Source organism: Hyperoodon ampullatus (assembly GCF_949752795.1).
Source record: "Hyperoodon ampullatus genome assembly, chromosome: 13".
NCBI classification, from domain to species: domain Eukaryota; kingdom Metazoa; phylum Chordata; class Mammalia; order Artiodactyla; family Ziphiidae; genus Hyperoodon; species Hyperoodon ampullatus.
The window spans coordinates 52,837,066-52,862,601 of NC_136926.1; the positions used below are offsets into that span (position 1 = coordinate 52,837,066).

Here is a 25,536-nt window from a genome sequence, read left to right on the forward strand (position 1 = left end):
GGAAATGATAGGTGCTGAAAGACTTGTGACAAAGTGACGACAATTTCTCGTTAATGACCTCCTTTCTCTGATGTGAGAAGCAAGGCCATCTGTTTAGCATAAATTGAGAGAAGGGGAAATGAAGAGAGCAGAACAGCTGATTAGAGAAATACAGTAGCTCTGTATTAGCGGGCTTCCCTGGTGGTGCAGTGGTTGAGAGTTTACCTGCCGATCCAGGGGACACGGGTTCGTGCCCCAGTCTGGGAAGATCTCACATGCCACGGAGCGGCTACAACAGGAGAGGCCACAACAGTGAGAGGCCCGTACCACAAAAAAAAAAAAAAAGAAAGAGAAAAAAAGAAAATATTTAGCACCCATTTAAGGTTAGTGACTAGGAATCTATACTGGATCTGCTCTTTGTTTCTTTGATTTTGTTTTATTTACACTAAGTTTCCCAACTATAATTCACCAGAAAGGCAGGCATTTGGATTCATGCAGTATTATGATTTCGCCAGATTTAGGGGAGGGGACAAATATACAGGGGACATGTTTTTAAGAACTTTGTTAAACGAGTGTTTGGAATGCTGGACCATGAAATTCAAGTTCAATAAGAAGTAAAGGGTTGGGAAGAAGGTAAGCTATTAATGGTTCCACAGGACAGAGCTTTGAGCTATATTGTTCACCACTTCACTCACAGTTCTTAGAGCAATGATTGTTTGAATTAATGGTTTGTTGAGACCAATGGGCAGAGATAGTGGGAATAGTTGAAAAAACAAGCTTGAGGGTAAGATGTGGTCATCAGGAAGTAGTAGGATGTTTGAATCACTGAATTCAGAAGAGATGCTGTTTAATTGGTCACAAGTTCCTGGATATAAAAAGAAAGCCTTACTGAGAAAGTATTTGACCTGAGAGGTCAAAGAACTAAGTCAGAGTGTTGGTTGAGTGTCATTCATGTAATGTTGACATTAGCAGGGATGGTGGTAACAGTTGAAGGAGAAGACTGAATCGAGTGTTATCATCAGTGATTGAGAGTGAATGGGTAAATAGATGTTACAGATGAAGAGAGGTTGAAGGTGGTAGAGCAGGTGACAGAATCCTCAGAGCACTGGGAGTTTAATGAGAGACAGGGAAAATAAGGATCAAAAAGCAAAAATGGAAGTAGTGAGGATCCAAATACTACCTCTTGGCCCTGAAATATATAGGGTATATTGAGTATTAACAATTCTCACTGAGAAGGATGTAAGGGAAACATTGACCTCAGGAAAGAGCCAAGTTTCAGTTAAAATAGGAGATGGGACGGGTTGGGGAATAAAGAGAGTAAAACTATAGAACGTAATAGGGGTAGCAGTACTTCGCGAATTTATGATGAATTGGGGTAGAGAATACCTTTTGGGCATTGACTGATTGAAAAAAGGAATGAGAGACATAGCTGATTTAGTCTCAAAAGACCTTAGACCTAACCTAAGTGCTCTTCAATAGTGGATTGGTTAACTAAATTAAGAGTGCTTCCAGGAGACAAAGTAATCTGAAATCATTAAAAATAATGTTATAAAAAATTGATATGGAAAAAATATTCCCAATATATTAAGTGAAAAAGTAGTTTACACAATCCATATGTATATTATCCTTTTTTATAAAAGGAGAACAAGAAGAATAATTGGATGAGTAATACTTTCATACTGTTTGAAATATATTGTAATTTTTTAAAAGACTAGCTGTCCAAAGATCTAAAAAGCTGCCTATGGAGGAAGGTGCTAAAACTTGAATCATAGAACCATTCATTTTTTCAACAAATATTTAGCTCCTACCTTGGGTCAGGTACCATTCTTGGCACTGGAGATAATAACATAAACAAAATAATGACCCTACTCTTGTAACTGTTGAAAGAGAAAAGCAAATAAGATCTGAGAGAAGAGCATCCTAAGCAGAGGATTCAACACACGCACAGGCCCAGAGGTAGGAATCAAGCATACCAGCAGGGGTTTTGGCAACCCTGAGCAGCTGCGTTGATGGAGAGGAGTGGGATTAAGAGAAAAAAAAAAATAATAGTTCTGTTTTAGATAGTTTGAGATGCCTATCACACATCCAAGTGGAGATATCAGGCAACAGTTCGGTGTATGAGTCTGGAGCTCAAGAGCGAGGTTGATGTTAGAGCTATACATTTAGGAGTCGTTAACAAATTGCTGTTATTAAAAGCCATGAGAATGAATGGAATTACCTAAAACGTGAGAACTAAAGATTAAGCCCTGGGACATTCCATCATTTAAAAGGTAAGAGAAGAGGAGGGTAATCGGGAGAGGTCTACTGAAATCACCAAAGGTGAAAAAAGAGAGTGGGAAGGGAAAGCTCCTGCATCGTGTTTAGCTTTTCATCCAGTGCAGCTTACGCACTGGACCTTGAAATTGTTTCATTTCAAGGTCTTGCCTGGGACTTAAGGGCAGGGTCAGCTACATAACTTACAAGACCAGTGCAATATGAAAATCCCTTCTTCAAAAAGTAGGATGAAAAATGCATTTAAAGGGACTAAACTACAAAGCATTTTCCTTTAAGAAGAAATTTATAAAATAACAGGTGGTACATGAGTAATATAAACCCGCAGATAGCAAAAAAATATTTTTGATGTTATAATTTTATATAATATAATAATAATAATACTTTATTAATGTGATAACTTGGTTGATCATAAGATTTTTCTGGTTCATGTTTTTTCAAATTCATTTATTATATCATCAAAGTTTATACTTTTAGCAACTTTATTTTAAGTGATATACTTAAAAGCAGATTAGTTGCTCTTAGCAAATGAAAGATCACACATAAATTTTGGTAATTTTTAATTTTGAGAAAGATCTTTCTGCTGAGGCAACTGACACTGGAACTGTTAAGGTTATTTTATAATCTGTGACATTTGGATAGATTTCTGATAAATTATTTCAAAATATAAATAGTATATTTTGTATATTATACAAATATAATTAGTATATTTTAGTGTATCTAGAACTGATAGTTCTTATGGAACAATTTTTTTTTAAAGATTTAACTCTTCATACACATAGTTTCATGTATGGATATAAATTTAAATTTGTACAATGCCATTTTAATGTTTTCTCTGGCATTTTCTGTAACTTGTAGAGGTCATACGAGAAACCAAAAGTCACCTAATGGTTTGTAGGTAATTCAAAATGCCTATTATGCTTTCTATTACTGTATCTTAAATTACAAAGAAAAAATTAATTTTAAAACTGTATCCCTCATTAATTGGTTCATTTGAAGCTGCATATAAAAACAATGTTCTTTTCCATCAAATGCAACAATCTTTATATTTAATTTCTGTTTCTCAGCCTGTGGATATTTGCTTTGCAATATTGCAGCAGTTTTTAAAACCAGAGATTCTAAACTCTTTGAAGATTTCTGATATCTCTTTGATATGCTATATTACAATGTCCATGCGTATGCTTTAATTTTGTAATAATTTATTGACGTTTATTGCCTAAACACTAGCAGTTCTTATCCCAGTGCTCAGGCCAGAGAGCTAATATTTTTGCCTTGGGGATGAGCTCTGGGAAGATAGGCAAGCCAGCCTCCCACGACTGCCACCACCACTGCTGCTTCTGCCACCATCACCATAACTAATCTGGGGCCCTGCACCACCCCAGACTGATTCTGGCATGAATGTGCATACCAAGCAGACAGCCAACTGTTTGGCATACACACTGTGCTATGGGCCAGAACCCACATATACATGCCTGGCATATCTCCTCTGTTCACACACATGCTCCCTTGTCCTATCACATTTTATTGGGTTGGCCAAAAAGTGCTTTTGGTTTTTAAGTAAAGATAAAAGACACATTTTTCATTTTCACCAAGAACTTTATTGAACAATGTATTTACCCTTTTGTTCCATTACCTTCTGCCATTTTTCAGGCAACTTCATAATTCCATCTTCCCAAAACTTTTTATCTTTTTGAGCATAGAACTCTTCCAGGTGCCTCTTACAGTCTTCCAGGGAATTGAAATATTTTCCATTACGACGAATGAATCAGAACTTCCCAGCCAAGCTGTAGCAGTTTTTGCCTGGTCTTCAAAGAAACATGCAGTCTTGCGTTATCCTGATGGAAGATTATGCGTCTTCTGTTGACTAATTCCGGACACTTTTTGTTGAGTGCTGCTTTCGGTTGGTCTAAGTGGGAGCAGTACTTGCTGGAATCAATTGTTTGGATTTCCTGAAGGAGCTCATCATAGAGGACTCCCTTCCAATCCCACCATATACACAACATCACCTTCTTTGGGTGAAAACCGGTCTTTGTTGTGGTTGGTGGTGGTTCATTTCGTTTGAGTACTTATCACATGTTAATTTATACCAACTCATTAATTTAATCCTAACAGGATTTCTGTTGATCCCTTACGCATGACAAACTGAACTGAGAGACTGAATAACTTTCCCTAAGTCACAGAGCTTGCACGTGGTAGAGCAGAGATTTCAGCCAAGTCTGTCTGGCTGCAAAGAAGTTGAGAGGCAGCATAGTGTCCTGTGTACAAGGGCTGGAAGCAAATGACCTGGGTTCAAATCCTGGCCCTGTCATGTAGTGTCTTCTTGCTAGACGAGTTACTTCTCTGAGCCTTGCTTTCTTCGTGTATATAATGGGGATCAGAGTACTACAGGACCTACCTCATAGGATTATGTAGAGGGTTAAATGAAAGTGAGATACATGTAAAGCATTGAGAACAGTGCCTGATGCTTTAGTAAGCCTGCGATAAACGTTGCTACTAATATTGTTATTGTTTTCATGATTACTTTGCCCACTCCATGGTCTGTCTTCACAGGTTAGAAAAGAATGTTAGTAGTCAGCAGAAAAGAAGAGCTTAGAGACAGACAGACAGCAGAGCCCCTCTGGTGTTCACCTTCCCTAAAGTTCCCCTAGAAGGCCCTCCTGCGTATGATGTGATCTGTGATCTGATTCTTGCCCTGGGCAGCCCATCTCTGTGGGCTTTTTGGATTTTAATGTTTTACTGATCTGATCATTTTCTGTCTGGGTTGTATGTGTTAACAGGTATGAGACATCTCTATTGGATTTGGTTCAATCTCTGAGTCCCAAGACTGCTTCCAAACCGTGGCCCCATCGCTCCAGAGAAGCTGGGTCATGGCATCACAGTGCTTGCCTACTCAGTCCTCTGAAGTCAACCTGGAACAAGACCAGGGCAGGCAGGACCCCTGAAGACCTGGAGGAGGATCAAATTCTGGAAGATATCTTTTTCATTTGACACTGAAGCACATGCTGCAAAATTTCCGTCAGAAATGAGTGTGTGTTTTTATATACTGATCCGGGATTTTAAATTATTTGACTGCAACGTAATTGTGTCTCTCCTTTCACAGGGAGGGACCTATCTCACTAGCATCCTGTTACGTGTCGAATACAGAAATCATTCTAACCACCCAGGGTGTTTCTGATCAGACCAATCAGTAGATAACACATTAAGGACGGATCGGGGATGGAGGACAGTAGCTTTTCTATGCCAAGCAGAGATTAGAACATTAACATAGGACACTTTCTGCATGGCGGAGACCTTTGCATACTCAGCCTCATTCAAGAGTGTTTCCTTCTCAATATTTTGCTGGAAAAGGTTGGCTCTCTTTTGTACACAAGGAAAACCTTCCCATTGAGAGATCCCTCTAGTTTAAACGTAGCCCCTTTTTAACATAAGCAATTTCAGAAAGATAGACCCTTTTACTTCTCCACCCCGTTTTCTTACCACCTACCTCTTTCTAGGTCAGTCAGTTAATTCTGAGGTTAGAGTTGGTGGTGCCCCTCCCATCATAAGCAACACTGAGGGCCAACTGTGAGTCAGTCTCAGCAGTCATCAGCCTGGCTGCTGCCCACCCTATAACCAAAAGGGCTTAATGAGCTAGAGGGAGGCCCTCCCAACCCTTAGAAACCAGCATTAGATTACACAAGCGAGCACTGCCCCAAGGGAGGCACTGGCCTGAAATGCTTGTCCTATGGTCGGCCATTTCCCAGGATAAATAAGAGCACTCTCTCAGTATGTCTCCTTGCCCCAAGTGTCTGTTTTATTCGCCCTGGTGAACTTCCCATCAGCTGCTACAGGCTGACGGACTTCCCCTGGCCTCCCCTCTCTCCCCATGTGGAGTCCAGGCCCCAACTGACCAGGCCTTGCGCGCGCTCTGCTCATAATGCTCCACCACCCCATGCAGAGCCTCCCCCTATCTCCCACTGGGCCTCACAGAGAAAGCCTGTGGAAGAAGCACACTCGACACGTGCTCTCTCTGCTCTCCTGTTCGGCAGAGCTCTTGAGATGGGTCCCTCAGCTTACGGTGGACTCTAGTGGCCTCCCAAGCTCATGGGCAGTATGATGAGCCTGGTAGAGCCAGTGAGTGTAAAACTCTCCAGTCATTGGAAGCCAGGGGAAGATATGCATTACTTGATGACTTTAATTGGTACGGAGCGTGTTGCTGTTTTCTCTCTCCATCTCACCAACCCCTGGCCTGAACTGAGACTAAGCCTGTCAGTCATTATTGGTAGCTAATGTCAGACCATGCAGGGCAGCCTGCACTTAGTGAGACTGCATGGCTTCCCTGAAGTCTTTATCAAAACTAGATTATTTCAGGGCTTCCCTGGTGGCACAGTGGTTGAGAGTCCGCCTGCCGATGCAGGGGACATGGGTTCGTGCCCTGGTCCGGGAAGATCCCACATGCCGTGGAGCAGCTAGGCCCGTGAGCCATGGCTGCTGAGCCTGTGTGTCCGGATCCTGTGCTCCACAACGGGAGAGGCCACAACAGTGAGAGGCCCACGTACCGCAAAAAAAAAAAAAAAAAAAAAAACTAGATTATTTCAGGCTACCAAAGCCTTCTGGAGCAACTTCCTTGTCTGGGTAAATCCAAATCTCATTGTCTCTTCAGACCGAGGCCCTGTCACCTCCGCCCAACCTTCCTTCACTTGAGTCTTTTTGTTCTTTGGAGGAGAGAAGAATATAGCCTACCAATACCATATTCTTAATCTGAGGTAAATATCAGGTCAGGACAAACCAGTTGTAGTCATTCAGTTGGAAGGTTGAAAATTATTGCAGATTACAATTTCCTCTTAAAGTTCACCCCTAAGAAGGTAACTGAATCAGTTTCATCCCATTCCAGAAGCCTTTGGAATATAGAGCTTTCTTTGGTGCGGCCAAAAACTGGGTGAAAACAAACGGAGAGCCCTTGACCATTTTCTCAGTTAAAGTTAGGTTTCCAGAGCTATCTTTTCCTTGCCCCATGTGTCATGACCACCTTAAGTACACCCAGCTCCCTCGGATCATCCATAACCACACTTTCCTATTCTGGACACCAGTGTCCTTACTGCTCTCTGGAGTAAGAGGATGCCAAGAAAGACCAAGAAAAGGATTGTGATTTCTTCAAGAAGCTTGTTTGCCTTCAGAACAGTCACAAACAGGACCTAAACTAAAGGCTTTGTGGGGGGCGGGTCACAAGCCACAAAATGGAGTTTAATTGCTTCTTTACCTCTCCTCAATGAGCAATTTGGAAGAGCAAAGATGGATTTTCAGCAGAGCATCAATCAACCTATTTTTCATATGCCACATTCCCCGCCCCCGCCAGTTGCCTTTCTCTATCCTGTAGGCATTTCCTGGTCGTCAGGGCAATAGGATGTGAATTTGTGTCTAGTCTAACATCTTCATTATGAATTGAACAATATATGTTAACATTTTAATCTGTGTCTCACTTTGAAATCTATATATATATGTATGAAAAGGTTGTTGTAGAGCCTCGAGGCTTTTGTAGAGCCTAGAGGCTTGACCTAATTGCAGACCAATCTACCAAGGGAGAGGGCCTGGCACACAGGAATCTGCCTTTCCTCCCCGTTAAGCACTCCCAACAGTGACTGGCTGTAATGCGCTTGCCCAGCCTCCAGCCATTTCCCCAAAGCAAGACTGGACACGTGTTGGCGATGCTGCAGGTAGTGTTACCACACTGCCTACCCTGCTCCCCACTGTTCTGGGAGAGAAAGACCAACCAGTGTCTACAAAACGGGTCAGGACAAATGCCCATGGAAGCTCCTTAAGTAGGGCCCAAAGTGCTTGATTTAGAAGACAAGAGTCAGTCAAGGAGAAGCTTTCTCTGACAGCCACCCTTCCAGGAGGCACATTTGTGTTTACAAACCTGACCTCCATGGGGGGACTTGTCCAGAGCGCCCCGAATGTCACGGGGAGGGAGGGGCTCTCTCCTCCCCCAGAGCCGTTCCTTCCACTCAGCGCTCTTTTCAGTACCATTGTTCACATGAGTTATTTGCTGGTCAGACTCTGGGGAGGGGACAGGCCTAAAGGAGAAGAGCTGGACGAAGTCTGCCGTCATAGCCAATATCTCAGTGGCTATTTTCCCCATGTGGTTTTGATATTGAATTGTTCCTTGAACATCCCCCATCGGATAAGTGGAGTATAGCTTGAAAGCAAGAGAAGAGCCTCAGGTTATCAAAATGTTATTTCTCTTAGTATTTGTTAAAAAAAAAACAGGAATGGTCAGTTGAAAGAAAGGAAGTAGTTTGCCACATCCTACAGGTTTTCCTGGCTGAGTCCGGTTCACTCCCATCACATGAACACCAGGCCTCCTCTAGGTTGTGTGGTCACTAGAATGGGAGGTTCCATCTGTGCACACCTTTGAGTCCCTTCTTTGTGCTTTTCCCCAAAACTGCTTAGCAAAGAAATGTCTCGGCACTTTGACACAAGAAAAATAGTGCTGCCTAGTTGGCTTTCGGTGCTGGTAGAACATAGGCGAGGGCTTGGGTACCTGAAATGCCCAGTTCAGAGATCACCAAGACAGCCAGTTCTGTGGATTCAACCAAGACAGCCAGAGACTCTATCCTGCCCCTGCTCCCCCAGTCAGCCTGACACCTTCCCCTGAACCAGGAGGCTTTGCAGCTCCCCTCAGAGACAGAGGTGGCAAGGACAAAATCATCACTCAACTGGCTCCCAAGCTGAAAATGAGCAAAGTAATCATTGCCCCAATTGTAATAAGATAACCCTTAAGTCTAGGAACAAAGCTAGAGATGAGTAGGGTGAGGGTGACACCCTGGTCCTCAGAGGAAGAATAACCTGGCAGCTAGAGAGCCAGTTTCATAAATGAGTAGCCATCTACACAGTCCTCAGAGTTTCTCAGAGTTGCTATTCAAAGTGGATTGTTCCTGAGCCCCTTGGACTCCATTGTTCCATTTAGAACTGGGATTTTCTACCCTCTCAGGCTTCAGCTCCATAGCTATTCTCCCTCCCATCCACCTCCACCACAGGCACACTCAGAATTGAGTGAGCACCTAGAAAATGCTCAGGGCCTTTTCTACCTCCACTCCTTACCGCCCCCGCCCCCATCACCTTCCAGAGTCACAGAATTCTGTGGCTGGATTGGACCTTAGAGCCCATAGAATCCATCACTTTCATTTTACAGATGAAGAAAGTTCAGAGAAAGGTGAGCTCTTGCATCCTGTCAGTGGCCAGTCTGGCTGCCAAGCTGGTATCCTCCCCACTGCAGGACATCACTACCTTGATCTGGTATTCCAAGATGAACATTTTTAAGAATCTCAACTAGGACTGAACATTCTACCACCATCTGTTAGAAGTGAGCTCTCACAAACCACTTGGGCCAAGGGGGCAAAAATGCAGCATGTCCATTCCTCAGGGGGGTTTTAGGTCAGTAACCCTCAAGTGCCACCATCTGGAACTTCTTTCTGTTTGTGGAGGTAGAGGCCATGGGAAGGCTATCTCAAGAAATACCCCTGGGAAAAAGATAAATCTCTCCAGGTGGCATAATGGACATCACTGTCTTCTCTAAATAATAAAGGCTGTTACAGCCCTAGTTAAGACTTCTTCTGAAAAGACAGTGGCTAAAATGAGGGTGAGGCCCACCTTCAATTGGCAGGGGAGGTGGCTAGTAAAACCACTAGGAATGACCTATATCATATGTTGCCAATGGAGCGACCACTTTGACCATGACTTGCCAGAACCCAAGGCTTGTCTTCATCAGTGCTCTTGGCCAGTTGAGTGGCTCCCTGGGCCCAGTGTTAGATGTTGTTGATCCCACTAAGGAAGAGGTTAACAGCACAAGCTGTGGAACTCAGTAGACCTTATACAAATCTGTTACACTGCTTCCTAGCTGAATCATCTTAGGCAATATATTAACCACACTAAACCTAAATTTCTTAATCTGTAAAATTGGGATGATAACTCATACATCATAGGATGGTTGTAAGGGTGAAATTCAGTGAAATAATGTATGTGAAGGGCCTAGGAATAGTACCTGGCACATACAAAGTGTTCCACTAATGGTAGCTATCATTATTATCATTTATGTCTCAGTTAACTTACAGACTAGATAGAAGAAGACAAAGCTTCGTACTTTAAATTTTTAACAATAATAAAACAAAAGCCATCACAGTATGTCTTCCAGCAACTGGTAGGAAGCTGTAAACACTATGGTTTCAGAGAGCAAATTGCTGGGCTGAGTTTACTTAGGATTTGTGGGAGAAGGAGTAAAAGGAGGGAGATTTGACCTAGGCTTTGGCAGAGTATCTAAGATGGATGGAGAGTGGGGAGGGACTTGGTGGGTGGGAAGGTGCAGAAGTTGAGTGTTCATTGGCAAGAAAGCTCAAGATGTGTTTTGAAAGAATGCTGAGGAGATCACAGCTAGTAGGTGAGGTTCCAGAGAGAGGGCATCGACCTACACTGAGGGAAATATGCTGGGCCCAAATTGTGAAGAATGTTAAATGTCAGGCAGTGGAGTTCCATCCTTCAAGCAACAAAATCCATAAACTATCTTGGAATGACTTGTTTAGAAGTATCTACCTTGCAGTAGTGTCAGGCTCTATCAGAGGGGATGGGATAAGGTTGGAAGGAAACATCTACTGTGTGCCTACTAAGTGTTGAGCAAGGTCCATAGATACCTTCTTTCATTTAATCCACACAGCAATCCCAAAACATAGGTGGCAGTATCCCCCTGTTAGAGATAAGGAAACTGATCTTGGAGAGGTTAGGTGTTGGGCCTCAGCTGCTAAATGGCAGAGCTAGTAAGTGGCCTGGAGATGAGCTGTCTAGTTCCACAGCTGTGCTCTTTCTACTGTACAAGCCTTCCTCTAGCCTAAGCGGGTGGCACTTTAGACAGAGACACCAATTGTTACGAAGCTATTGCCACAGGTCAGGTGGCAAGAAAGACCTCGAATGCAGCACTTAGATCAGCCTTGCTTCAGTTGAGAATGTGCACCAAACGTCAGATTGCCACTGGCTGAAAAGATAAATAATAGAGCATCGAGGAGGGAGTGATGAGCAGGGGATGCGGAGAGAAGTCAGAAATTGCTCCAGTGGAGCTCCCTTCACGGAAGCACTAGACAGGAGGGTTGATAAGGTGCTAAACCCCTGTAGTGTCAAAGGGGAAGATCTTAAAGGAAAGTAAGAAATGTCCATGAACCCTCATACCCTGCTGGGGGGAATGTGAAATGGTACAGCTGCCTTGGAAAACAGTCTGTAATTTCCTCAAAAAGTTAAACATAAAGTTACCATATGACCAGCAATTTCACTCGTAGGTGAATACCCAAGAGAAATAAAAGTATATGTCCACACAAAAACTTTTGGATGGATATTCATAGCAGCATTACTCATAATAACCAAAAGGTAGAAACAACCCAAATGTCTATTAGCTGATTAATGGATAAACAAAATGTGGCATATAGCCACAGTGGAATATTTGGCCATAAAAAGGAATGAAATATGTCCTACAACATGAATTATGCTAAGTGAAAGAAGCCACTCGAAAAGACCACACATGGTATGATTTCATTTATATGAAATGTCCAGATAGGCACATCTACAGGGAGAGAGTCTATTAATGGTTGCCTAGGGCATGGGTAAATAGGGGTAATGGAGAGTGAGTGCTAAAGAGTTTGGGGTTTCTCTTTGATTGTGGTGATGGTTGCATAACTGTGAATATACTAAAGACCACTGAACTGTACCCTTCAAATTGGTACATTGTATGGTATGTGAATTAGATCTCATAAAGCTATCACCAAAGAAGTGTCCATGGGCATTGGTTGCTGGCTGGCCAAGGAGTGCTGGAAAGTCAAGAGCAAACACCTGGTCACTATGGTTCTGAACTGGGCTTGGGTGAAGCCATTCTGCAAGGTGTTAGGGGAGAATGAGTCCAGGGCCGCTCATCTTAGAAATCAGCCTGTGAAAGGAAGGCGAGACCAGAATGGTTGATGGAAGTGAAAGTTCGGGCTGGCTACAGGGCACTTTCCCAACTTGGTGGGGGCCTACCCTTGATTCCCAGCCTGGTCGCCACAGGGGTTACCAGTAATCCGTGAGCAGTTTTCATGATTTTAGGAAGACTGATGGAAACCTTGCATGTCTGTGGAGAAGAGCTGCACAGGCCAACTGTAACATTACTTCTTTATGTTCAACTGGAAATCACTCTATCAAGTCGTGATGACCTCAGTTATTGGGGCGGGGGGTTCACCTCTGATTTGTTGGCATATCTGTATGCACAACACGTTAATCTGTGCTTAATAAAAATGGGCAGATAAATCTATATATGCATTTCAGGAAACAGATTGTTTCCCAACGTGGGGTACATGGGGGTATCATCAAAGGGGCTCCTTGGAGATGCAAAAATCAGGGACTACTTTCAACAAACAAAGGGGAGAACAAAACCATGGATAGGAAGAAATAGAGATGGGGAAGAAAAATAACGTCACGGTAGGGTGATGGCGTGGGAGGGACAGAAAGAGCCAGGAAAGGATGGAAACCCAGACCCTGCAGCAGAAAGGGAGGAATAAATACAGAACATCAGGCATGTGAGTAGAGGCCGATGGGTGCCAGGAAAACATCAGAAACTCACAAAGCACTAACTGGGCACCAGACCCTGGGCTGGCCCTGTGTGTCTTATTCAATCCTTATGAGATGGGGCTTCTTTTCATACTTTAAAAAAAAAATCATTTCATTATATGGGGTTTTTCTTGTGAGCCATCTCAAATCCTTTATGGAATGAGGCTAGGCATACATCGATGCACACCTAAAGTTTGAGGGTGATATCTTTGGCACCAATAATGAAAGACTTAACCAAGACTTAACCAAGGTCGTCTGCTGGACCATTCCAAATGGATGGAATTCAGAAACTGGGGTTTGGGAGGGTCATTTCTCACTCCTTCCGCCCTCCTTCCCTCAGTCTCCAAGTAGCACCACGTCCTCGTACTTCTCAGCCTGCCCACTGCTCTCTCTCTCTCTCTCTCTCTCTCTCTCTCTCTCTGCTGACGCTTCTCTACTACAACAGTCTCTTCACTGGCCTTCCTGTCAGGGGCCCTGGATTCATCCTTCAGTATGCGACTTCACCTCTCTCTGCCTCACTCAGCTTTAAATGGAGACCATAACAGAACCTACCTCACAGGGTTACTGTGAAGGTTAAATGAACCAATGTGTGAAGAGTGCTCAGCAGAGAATAAATCAGCACTGGATATGGGTTACCTGTTATTACCGTTCTCCAGAAAACTACCAGGGTCATCGTTATGTCACACCCCAGCTTAACGTGCTAGATAGTTTCCTATTGCCTTTAAGAGAGAGCTTGGACTTCTGAGCGCAGTGCACAAGGCTCCACTGCAGTCTGGAGACCTCCAGCCCCTTTTTCCTGCTCTTTCTTTCTCTTGACTTCTGTCCTCCAGCCACCATGAACTTCTCTTAGTTCCTGAAGGCACTGTAATGTTCATTTCCTGACTGTCTCGTGAGCTCTTTTAGCCCTTTGTGCATCCTTTATACCTTTGCACACAGTAACATTTACTGTGCTAGGTTACCTGTATATCTGATTCCTCCTTTAGACCATACAGTCAGACTAAGTTGTCAGTCTCATTTATCACTAACTCCCCAGAGCTTAGCATGGTTCCTGGCACATTGCAGGCTCTCATTCATTGTGTATCACACAGATGGATAGGTAAGGTGCATGGGAGGAAGGGAGGCAGGGAGGGAAGAAATGAAACAGAGCTGCGTTTCCAAAGTCCAGCACTCTTGGCACTATTCCAGGCTGCTTTCAACTCCCTCCTGAGGAAGAGAGGACCATGCTGAGAGGCCTGGGGGAGAGTGCGGCTTGGGACGCCTCCACTGCGTCCCCACACTGACTAGGCTTCTCTTTCCAAAAAAATCTGAGATTTGTAACTTCCCTGCCTAAAATCCAAGGACTCGGCAGTGCTTTCGGGCAAGAAGCACACCCCTGAGAGGGGCGTCCCAGGCTCCGGGCGCCTGGCCCACATCCCCGTCCTCCTCACCCCCTCCCTTCGTCTGCTTCCCTTGCACCTCACAGCCTTCGGCCCGAAGGCGCCGCTCTTTCCTGCCTGCGTGGCTTTTGCAGGCCCTTCCTTTGGGGTGAATCTTCCCAGAGCCTGGCTCCAGTGTCACCGCTGCCATGTTTTCCTCTCCACCCCCCTCCCCCCAGGCATCAGTATCAACTCTTCTCTGGGCTCCAACAATACCCTGTAGAGCCTTCTGTGACGGCCCACCTCAAACTGTGCTGTACCGTTTTGTGCACTGTCTGTCCTCCCTATTAGAATGTTAAGTGTCTAAATACAGCATATATTGACCTTGGAATCAACCCAGCCTTACCATTTGTGAGCTGTGTACATTTAAGCAAGTTACTCATATCCACTAGGCCTCAGATATAATAACTTAGAAAATTATTTTCAAAAATGGAGATGATATCCCTACCTTACAAGTTTGGGGCCTGGCATGCTGACCCTAGCCCTGGAAACGAGCCCAGAGGAAAGCCAGAATGGTGAAGCCAAAGTGTCCATGAAAGAAAGTAGAGCAGGCAGGGCGACCAGTGGGGCCAGAGGAGGCTCTGAGAGGGGCTCCTTGGAACAGGAGGAACCAGAGGCCCAGCAGGGAAGCGCAGGGCTGCGTTTGTGAGGAGTTGAAGAGGTGATTGGCCAGAAGACCAGGCCCCGGCTGAGGTCTGGACAGCGTGTGGCGCTGGCCTCTTCCGCAGCCGACGGCTGGCAGCCTTGGCGGGCACCGCGCTGGCACCGGCACGCAGACCACGACCCACGGCCTGACGGCTGTGGGGATGCCCAGGACACACTGTCCTTCACCTGTGCAGCAGTTATAAACTCTGGTTTTCCCCCTCTTTGTCCCTCTCTTCCCCCTACTTGAGCCACTTTAAGCTCTGCGGTGGACTTGTCTGGTGCTGAGAGGAGGGGCTGTTTGCTCTCCTGCCTCTTGTGGCTGCCGGTTGAGCCAGGATGAGCTTCAGCCACAGTGGGTGGTGTTCGCCTTCCCGGCTGGAAGTGATTTAAGCTTGCTGGATTTATATAACACCGAGGAATGGTAAACTGTGTAAATTTGCTATGTTTTCCAGGGACAGTTATTTATGGAGGGGCATTTTTAACTCAAGTGCAGGAGTGTTAAATCATTATAATAAATTCGTGCTATTCAGACTTTCTTACATTGTAATAAATTTTTTCTAAGCATGAATGAGGAGATCCATGATTCCTCTAATAAACCATTGTGTATTTCTTCTCAAAATGACACAGCTTACTATATCAACTTGGAGAATAATAGAAGATTTACTGAGTTGGAGAAAAAAGAAAGTTGAGTAGCAATGAGTCTGAGAAGGGACTTGAGAGCGTGACCCCCAAGCAGACCTTCTCCCCGCCTCTCTGCTTGCTTCTCACCCGGCAGGTGGGGCAGCACATGCGGCCGCAGCCCGGGAGGGCCTGGCTAGGGGCGCCTCCCCGGAATCTGCCAGCTGAGCCTTTGAACAGAGAAATGTGGCCAGGGGCTCCAGCGGCCTTCTGTTCTGTCCTGTCCTGTCCTGTCCAGGGGGAGGTGTTAGAGTGGGGCTCTATTAGAAATGAAAGCTCTCTCTCCCCATGATGTGAAATCCCTTCCAAAAGCATCAGTCTGGCTAGAGAGCTGCCCTGCGTACAGCCCTCTCTCATTACCTGTCTCACCTCCCTCCTCACTTGGATGCTTAGCTGGACCAGAGGATTCATAGTTTTCATCAGATTCTCAAAGGAATCTGTAATCCAAAGAGTTCAAGAATCACTGGTCTTCAGGAAGCTCTGAAGCATCTTTGAACTGTCCATTAGGTACAAGACAAAGTCCAGTGATGTGGTTCCTGGCCTCCAGCAGCACCTAGGAACTGTGTCCAGCTGCAATTAAAGTGCCCAGAAGTCGGTGCAGCCCCAGAGGCCTGAACGGCAGCCCCTAGGAGGGGGACTCCAATCAGAAGTTCCTGGAAGATAAGACATTGTTGCTGGGCCAGGGCAGGAAAGAGGAAGGAAGGTGCCCCAGAGAGAGGAACACTGTGTCAAAGGCATGGAGACAGGGACCCCAAGATGAGTGAGCTCATTGCTAGGCCTAGTGTTTAAACTTGGAGAGCAGCAGGGTCCAGTGGAAAGAGAACTGTGTAGATTCCGTTACTCAGCAACAGTTTCCAGTTTACCTAGTGCTCTGTCAGAGTCTGAGGTTCAAGTCCTTGCTGTGCCACCGTAGTTGTGTGACATGTGCAGGTCCCTTCACCAGTGCAAACTCAGTGCCTCTACCTGCAAAATGTAGGGCAGCACACTCATGCACAGCTGGCTCGCAGACTACATGGGGATGCGGCGAAAGGATGCTCAAGCATGTGCTGAGTGAACAACTGCAAAGCACTTTCTACATATCAGGTGCTTTTGTCATTTATCTGAAGGCTGGCAAGGGGCAGCGGGCCCCTCCAGAGCACGGAGAAATGCGGGTTCCATGGCAGCCAGGCAAACCTAGGCCGGCCAGCCCCCCACCGTCTCGCTTACCTGCTGCAGGTCCCCACCTCACTGATGCTCCCAGTCCCCCCTCCTTGGTCTCCAGCAGGGCAGCCCACTGCACACCTGCCTGTTTCAGAATACTGTTTACCTCGGTCTCTCCCCTCAGCCTGGGCTGCCTTCCTGGGAGTCGGGACTGTGCTCTCATCACCTCATACCCTATGCAGCGTCCTGGCCACCTCTGCTTCCACAGCCCTGACTCTCCAGACCCCAGTCTTGAGGGCTGTCTGGAGCAGACAGAGTCAAGAGCTGTTCCAGAGCAGGGGCCCTGGGGCTGCGGTCCGCCCACCTCCATGAGGGCGCCTGTGAGCGTCTCGCAGCCCTTCCCTCTCCGCCCGTCTCCACTCTCCACCTCTAGTATATTCAAATCTGTCCCATCTCCCTTCAGAACTGATGATGATGTTGTTTTCTTGTTTTGCTAGTCAGGCTGCTCCTGGGGATGAGGGTGGGAATAGGCACCCCCAGGAGCCAGGGCTGGCTAGTGTTTTCTCAGTGGTCTACAGGCAGGAGCCACAGTGGCCCCATCAGGCAGCCCATGACACCAGCTGCTCATGTCCATGTCGGAGGGCTTCTCCTTTCAGATCCCCAGGACGTTTCCAGGGGAAGAAGGGGTGGGAGGGGTGCTGGTCCCTGGAGCACCCAATCCAAACGGCTGACAGCTCTCCCCAGGCTGACCCAGCTAATGCTCAAACTGGCCACATTTTTTTTTTCAGACATTTAATTTTGAAGTCAGACCTACCGAAAATTTTAGAAATAATACAAAGAACTCCTGTACACCCTTCACCCGTATTCCCCAGTGTTAACATTTTAATTCATTTGCTTTATCATTCACTCTTTCTCACACATATATAAACGAACACACATATTACTTTTCTTCTGAAATATTTGAGAGTAAATTGCAGACATAATACTCTTCTTTTTCCTAATAATTCAGCACGTATTTCCTAAAAACAAGGACATCCTCTTGCATACCCACAGGACCATGATTGAAATCAGGAAATGAACATTAATAGAACACTAGTATCTAATCTACAGACCATATTTAAAATTTTCCAACTTTCCTTTTTAACTTTTTAATTTCCTTCCCTTAAATATCCTTTTCGATGAAAGAAAAATAAAATCTAGCCAGGATGTAATCTACGACCATAAATTGCATTAGTCGTCAAAATGGCTATCGTCAAAAAATCCACAAACAATAAATGCTGGAAAGGGTGTGGAGAGAAGGGAACCCTCCCACACTGTTGGTGGGAGTGTAAGTTGGTAGAGCCAATATGGAGAACTAAAAATAGAGCTACCATATGACCCTATAATCCCACTCCTGGGCATATACCCAGAGAAAACCATAATTCAAAAGGATACATGCACCCCAATGTTCATTGCAGCACTGTTTACAATAACCAAGACTTGGAAGCAACCTAAATGTCTGTTGACAGAGAAATGAATAAAGAAGATGTGGTACATATATACAATGGAATATTACTCAGCCATAAAAAAGGATGAAATAATGCCATTTGTAGCAACATGGATGGACCTAGAGATTGTCATACTGAGTGAAGTAAGTCAGAAAGAGAAAGAAATATCGTATGATATCACTTATATGCGGAATCTAAAAAGAAATGATACAAATGAACATATTTACAAAACAGAAACGGACTCACAGACTTAGAGAATGAACTTATGGTTACCGAAGGGGAAGGGGGAAGGGACGGGATAGTTACAGGGAGTTTGGGATTGACATGTACACACTGCTATATTTAAAAAGGATAACCAACAAGAACCTACTGTATAGCACAGGGAACTCTGCTCAATGCTATGTGGCAGCTTGGATGGGAGGGGAGTCTGGGGGAGACTGGATACATGTATATGTATGGCTGAGTGGCTTTGCTGTACACCTGAAACTATCAAACTGTTAATCAACTATACTCCAATTTAAAATAAAAACTTTAAAAAAAAAGTTGTATTTAGTCATCATGTCTCTTTAGATGAGTACAAACCACTTATTTTATAGGATGTTCCCCAATTTGGGTTTGTTTGTTTTCTTATGACCAAATTCAGCTATGCATTTTCAGCAAGAATAGGTAATGTTGTGTCCTTCTCAGTAATTATACCAGGAGGCCCATGATAGCTATTTCCTTCATTCCAGGTGATATTAACTTTGATCACCAGGTTAAAGTGATGTCTGCCAGGTTACTCCACTGTAAAATCATTACCTTTCCCTGTGCAATTTGTTAGTATCTTGTGCGTGTGTCAGGAGGGGGTTACTTGAGACTATGTAAATACCATGTCTCATCTACCTTTGACCCACAAGTTTCAGCATGCATTGAGGATGACTGGGCACATTCCATTTAAATCCTTAGCCTTCTGCTGTGTTCCCACTGCCCTCTTTGACCATCCCAGCACTAGGAGACAGGTTGGAAAAGGAGACAATGCTTATCCTCAGGGCCTTCAGCTAGGAGGGAGCTACACACTCAGAGCAACGGAGAACAGTCTGAACAAGGGCCCAGTGAAGTGGTCCCCACTCTGAGGGCAACAGGAAGCCAGAAAATACGTGCTCAGTTTGAGTTGGAGCCCCCCTGGAGCAGATGGACCCTGAACAAAGGGCAGGAGAATTTGAATGGTCAGAGACTTGGGAAAACAGGAGAATCTGTGTCCTAAGCCATCTTTGAGGGCCCCAATAGGACCCTCATCCCAGGACGACCCTTGTCATCCCAGGAGCTCCCGGGTACTGAGAAGACCAGGCTTTCTTCTGATTTCTGGTCAGAGTTTGGGCAAGGTAGGGCAGAGGGGCCTTGCCGAGAGGGTGCAGGTGCTGGGTGCTTCAGAAGGGGCTCACAAGAGGCAGTCTCCCCACCCTGCACCTCTTCTCGTTCATTTAGCAAACATCATGGGGCATCGACTCTGTGCCGGGCACTGAGTTCGGTGCTAAAAGTACAAAATGCTCTCAAGTAGTTCTTGATTAAAGAGGATGCCTCAAGCCCAGAGGCCTCTTCGTGTCATCCAGCACTTGGAACAAGGTAGCAAGTGTCATCTGCCCAGTCGAGAGTGGAATAGAGTGGTGGGTAAAGCACTGCTCATCCAGGAGCTCAGTTCCCTCATCCAGGTGACTCTCATCTCGAGAGCTTGACTGAGGGCATTCGGGGCATCCCTCCTCTGCCCTCCCTCTTCTCCCCCCTGGCACTTAGCAGAGAGCTCTGGGCACATGGGAGCTGCGCCGAATCCTTGAGACTCAGGACACCTCACTTTGCAGAGGAGGAAACTGAGGCACAGAGGTCTGAGGCTTTCCAGGCCAGTCCCGACTCCACTCTCCTGTCCTGTAGTTAGGCTGTGCGTCTTTGTTTGAGGCTTGGAAATACAGTCAGTAAGAGGCTTCCAAGTGAAGAGTTCTTACACTTGTGCCTTGGAAAGGTAGCCCCCTCCAAAGTAATACAGTGATTACAAGCATGGAACCTCCTATCGGGGACCAGGGCTCAAACCCCAGCTCTGCCAAACCATGTGACTTCCAGTACATCACTAAGCCTGCCTGTAAAACAGGGTCAAGGCTTCTCTTCTCTCTTTTCTTTTTAAAACATCTTTATCGGAATATAATTACTTTACAATGGTGTGTTAGTTTCTGCTTTATAACAAAGTGAATCAGTTATACATATATACACATGTTCCCATATCTCTTCCCTCTTGCGTCTCCCTCCCTCCCTCCCTCCCTATCTCACCCCTCTAGGTGGTCACAAAGCACCAAGCTGATCTCCCTGTGCCATGCAGCTGCTTCCCACTAGCTATCTATTTTACGTTCGGTAGTGTATATATGTCCATGCCACTCTCTCACTTTGTCCCAGCTTACCCTTCCCTCTCCCCGTGTCCTCAAGTCTGTTCTCTAGTAGGTCTGCATCTTTATTCCCGTCCTGCCCCTAGGTTCTTCATGACCTTTTTTTTTTTTTTTTAGATTCCATGTATATGTGTTAGCATATGGTATTTGTTTTTCTCTTTCTAGGTCCATCCACCTCACTACAAATAACTCAATTTCGTTTCTTTTTATGGCTGAGTAATATTCCATTGTATATATGTGCCACATCTTCTTTATCCATTCATCTGTTGATGGACACTTAGGTTGCTTCCATGTCCTGGCTATTGTAAATAGAGCTGCAATGAACATTGTGGTACATGACTCTTCTTGAATTATGGTTTTCTCAGGGTATATGCCCAGTAGTGGGATTGCTGGGTCCTATGGTAGTTCTATTTTTAGTTTTGGGTCAAGGCTTCTTGGGAGGGTTAACTGGGATGGGGTCGGTGAAGTAGCCAGGACACTGCCTGGGCAATCAGTAATGGAGTCTTTTTAGACAAGGCCCTGTGTCTTCCCCAGCATATTCCCCACCTACCTGAGACATCTTGCAGTTCTTCAAGTCTGGGGTCCTTTGTTCCTCCATGTTCCCATCCCTTGGGGTCTGTTTAACCCCTGCGCACCCTCCAACACTCGTCCCCAGGGTCTCCTCCTCCCCAGGCTGGGCTACTAGGCTTCCCTCCTCGGGGCTACCCTGGGGGCCCCTGCACAATTTACCACATCGTCCTGCAGCTGTCTTCTACCTGTCAGGGAACCCCATGGGAGGGGTGAGCGCAGCTGATTTTGCAGTGTGACTTGGGGCAAGTTACTTACCTTCCCCGAGCCTCTGATTGGCCATCTGGCAGCACCCTGCAGGATGGCTCCCGGGAGTAGAGAGCCCACCCACAACACATCCGGCCTTGTGCCCAGAAGGCAGCTGCGTGTGTACGTCTTCATCACCCCACCCCCCGATCCTCACCACCCAGCTGGCACTTGGTATGTGCACTTGGTTGAGCAGGTGCGGAAACATATACACCCCCATCCCAAGGTGATTTTCATTAAAAAAGCAGAACTAATTGAGGCCCAAGTCTCACCCAAAGAAAAGGGTCTAACCATAGGATCCCAGGCCCTGAGCAGGGCTGGAGTGCAGTGGGGCAGGGGTGTGGGTCTGTCTGGTGGCCCTCATGTTAGTTCCCAGGAGCTGCCTGTGCAGAGTGAAAATGCCCCTTAGTAGCCTTGCTTCCGAAGCCCCTCTTCAGGGAGGGGAAGGGAGACAGGTTGGCAGCACCTGGCTGCGCTGGATTTCCTGCCACCCGCATGCCCACGGCTCCCAGAGCCAGGCCCCAGGAGGAGGTAGGGAGAGCAGGGCAACAGCAAAGATGATTCATGTGGAGATTCTGGAGACGAGAGGAATCTTCGTGCCTCAGTTAGTGGAGTGTGGGGCGTTCAGGATGGGCTACAATTTCCCCTTGAGCTTTAGTGATGGAGAACGAGTTTGCACTGATATTAACAGTGTGCTTGTAGTTTTTTCCAGAGTTTACCGTGCTGGGGAACATCGAGCTGACACAGCTCAAAAGGGTTTTGAACTTCAGGTAGCTGCATAAAATGTTAACAAATTCTCCATCTATTTCAATTTCATTTCCTCTCCTTGTTCATAATAAAAGCTTAACCGGGTCTTTTTTCTCTCTCCCTCCACCCCCGCTCCCTCTGTCCCCACCAACAGGCGGGGAGGGGCACCTTCAGTAACCTGCACTCCCTCACCTTTAAGAGCTCCGGGCCAGCCCAGATAATCGAGGAGAGGAGGGAAGAAAAGGACAGGTACCTAAGTCCGTAGAGGCGATGCCATTCCCTAAAGGTAGAATTGATATTATTGAGGAAAAAAAGTGAGAAGGAGGGAAAGGAGATGGGAGACACAAGAGAAGGGCTGGAGGGGAGCGACTGTGAGAGAATTTACAACTGAGGGAGACAAGATGCTGACATTAAGAGCACAGCTCTACAGACAGACCTGGGCTGGAACCCCGATGCTGGGTCATCTTGGCCAGGACTTAACCCCTCTGAGCCTGTTGCCTCATCTGTCAAATAGGGATGATAACACCAACCTCAGAGAGGTAGATGAGATTATAATTAAGCAGCTCTTAGTGTCTAGCTCAGGGCAAGCACCCCGGCAATGAGAGCTCCACCGGGCCTCCAAGGGAAGCACCCAGCTGATTAGTGTGGACTGGAAAGGCCCCAGTTCCTCTACTCAGCCAGGGGGTCGTCAGCAGCCCCAGGCCTGGGCTCATCTCCTGGGAATCCCACGGGCCAGCTTCGGGCCTGGGCATGGCACTGCCTGGCTCTGGGTCTCCCCCCCCCAAAAGTGAGGGTGATAGCTGAGTTCCTTACACCAAGGCACGCACATCTACACACTAAAGACCAGGGTAAACAAGAACAGCTGGTAAGTAACACTGGCTGCCTCTGGAGACAGGAATGGGTGGCTGGATTCAGGGGTGTGAAGAAGACTTTTCATTATAGGCTTTTTCATATTTTTTTGAATTTTCAAATATATCAATATGTTACTTATTCCAAAAAATAGATAAAACTTTTTTAAAAAAATGTATTTGTTTTTGGCTGCGTTGGGTCTTCGTTGCTGCGCATGGGCTTTCTCTAGTTGCGGCGAGCGGGGGCTACTCTTCTTTGCGGTGCGCAGGCTTCTCATTGTGGTGGCTTCTCTTGTCGCAGAGCGCAGGCTCGGTAGTTGTGGCGCACGGGCTTGGTTGCTCCGCAGCATGTGGGATCTTCCCGGACCAGGGATGGAACCCATGTCCCCTGCATTGGTAGGCGGCTTCTTAACCGCTGCGCCACCAGGGAAGCCCCCCCAAAATAGACAGTACTTTTTAAACGCAAAGACCAAACTAATTTGCAGCCTGAGGCCACACGAACCGGGCGAGGATGGCTGCAGACAACGACAGCCACAGTGGTGTGGGGAAGAGAAAGGGAAAGGTCAGAGGAGCATCTGCGGATCGGCGTCCCTGGGAAGGAGCGTGAGCTACGAGAGACAGAGGTGTGTGCACCCCAGCATGACAGGCGTTCTCTGGGAGTGTCACGGGCTGACTGAACCCAAGAGAAAACGACTGAAAGTGGTCTGGTGTCAAGTTCAAGCTCGTTTCGGTTGGGACGGGAATTGTCAGGGGAATGGAACTAAGGAAAGGGAAGGAAGAAGGGATCAGAGCCTGACCTACTCGTTCTGAGGATCTGCACTATTAAGGCGTTTACAACTCAGAGGACCCTTGGGATGTGGTCTGGCTGTGTCTGTCTCTGTTTACTGCTCACAACTCTTGGGGGCGGGGTGTATTATTATCCCCCTTTTAGAGATAGGAAAATTGAGGCTCAGGGAGGTTAGGTCATTTTCCAAAGTGACACAGAAGGTATATGCATCCCTGATGTCAAAGCCCATGCCTTTTTCACTCTGATACACAGTCTCCAACCCTCCTCCTGGTCTGGGCAAATCCTGGTTAGATGTCCACAGAGGGTGCAAGCAGGGATGGAGACATGCAGAGGCCCCTGAAGAGATGAGGAGCTAGGCTAGCATGAGGGAAGAGAAGTTGGGGTGATAAGGAGGGGCCTGGGGTGATGGCTGTCCACGAACCAGGCCCCAGGGCATCTGGGAGAGTTGAAGACCAGAGACTGATGGGGGAAGGGGAGATCTGCAGCAGAGAAAGGAAACCAGAAAGCAAAAAACGTATACTTGCAAATAGTTATCTGAGGGGAAGGGAGTGTTGGCTATCCGCTTATTCCACATGTGCTATTACTTTAAAAGCATTTCCCGAACACCTACCTCTTCGGAACATGCTTTCAGTTGTCTGCAGTTTGTTATCTCCTTCCTTCCTTAACTCATTCATTCCTGCAGGCAGTGAATCAACATGGACTGAATACCCGACTACCTGAAGTGAATAGTCTATTGAAGGTGGGACGTCAGTGGTGGCTAATAATTCTTGTTTGGGGGCGGATTCCATTTTGGGAGAGAGACAAATGGCACTCACAACCAAGTCTGATGCTGTCACCTTGGGTGGGGCTGGGCCCCTGAGCTCAGAGTCCAGATGTTGCTTACCCACCTTACCCAGGGGAGGAATGTCCATTTGGCTTTAACCAGGTGTAATTCAAACACTGACCCTGCAGACCCTGTGCCAGGAGGAGCTGTGTATTTGCCCAGCCCAGGGGCGGCAGAACTTGGAAGGTGGATATTGGCCTTGGAGGCACTCGTGTGGGTGGGAGAGCTCTGGGACATCCTGTGTCGCTGGACAGGTGCTCTGTGTCCAGGAGAGGGTGGGATCTAGCTCAGAAACACTTTTCTCACATTAACATCAAACAGAAAGGAGGGGGAAAAGGAGAGAAAGAAAGAGAAAAGCAAGAGAGAAGATATGAGTACAAAGGGGTGAATGAAGAGCTGAAAGTCCTTTGAAAGTGCTGCCGGAACAGAGGCTGGAGGGAGGCCTGGCCTCACACCAGGCGCCAGTGCCCACCCATGGATGAGGCTGGGAGAGGCCACAAAGCCCCGCAATTGCCACAGCAAGAGTGCAGCTGCCCGACAGGCCAGAGCCAGCCTGAACACGTCAATGCAGCATCGAAACTGTTGCAGGGAAACTGAGGTATCTACCAATGAAATGACTTGATAACTTCAAAATAATTCATGAGTTGATATACGTTAAAGTTAAGTGGTGTGTGCACAGGGGTTTGTTTTGCAAGTATCTCTACTTTCTATTATGCTTGAAATAAAAGGTTTATAATAATAAATAAAAAGTCTTTTAAAAATAGGGGAGGGACTTCCCTGGTGGTCCAGTGGTTAAGACTCCACGCTTCCAATGAGGGGGAATGGATTTGACCCCTGCTCAGGGAACGAAGATCCCACATGCCACGCGGCGTGGACAAAAGATTAAAAAAAAAATTTTT

General features: G+C 46.3%; 1 protein-coding gene across 3 annotated transcripts in view; it reads left to right on the forward strand.

Annotated features, from left to right (window-relative positions):
* Positions 1–5,325, forward strand: part of KIAA1328 — a gene marked incomplete at its 5' end in the record, with an annotated part of 378,127 nt that extends 372,802 nt beyond the window's left edge. For all 3 annotated transcript variants that reach the window (XM_079718280.1, XM_079718281.1, XM_079718282.1), the window contains one exon: positions 5,028–5,325. In XM_079718280.1, the coding sequence (XP_079574406.1) occupies positions 5,028–5,238 (211 nt within the window). In that variant the 3' untranslated portion in view covers positions 5,239–5,325. The remainder of the gene's footprint in view (positions 1–5,027) is intronic.
* Between the last annotated feature and the right edge of the window lie 20,211 nt (positions 5,326–25,536).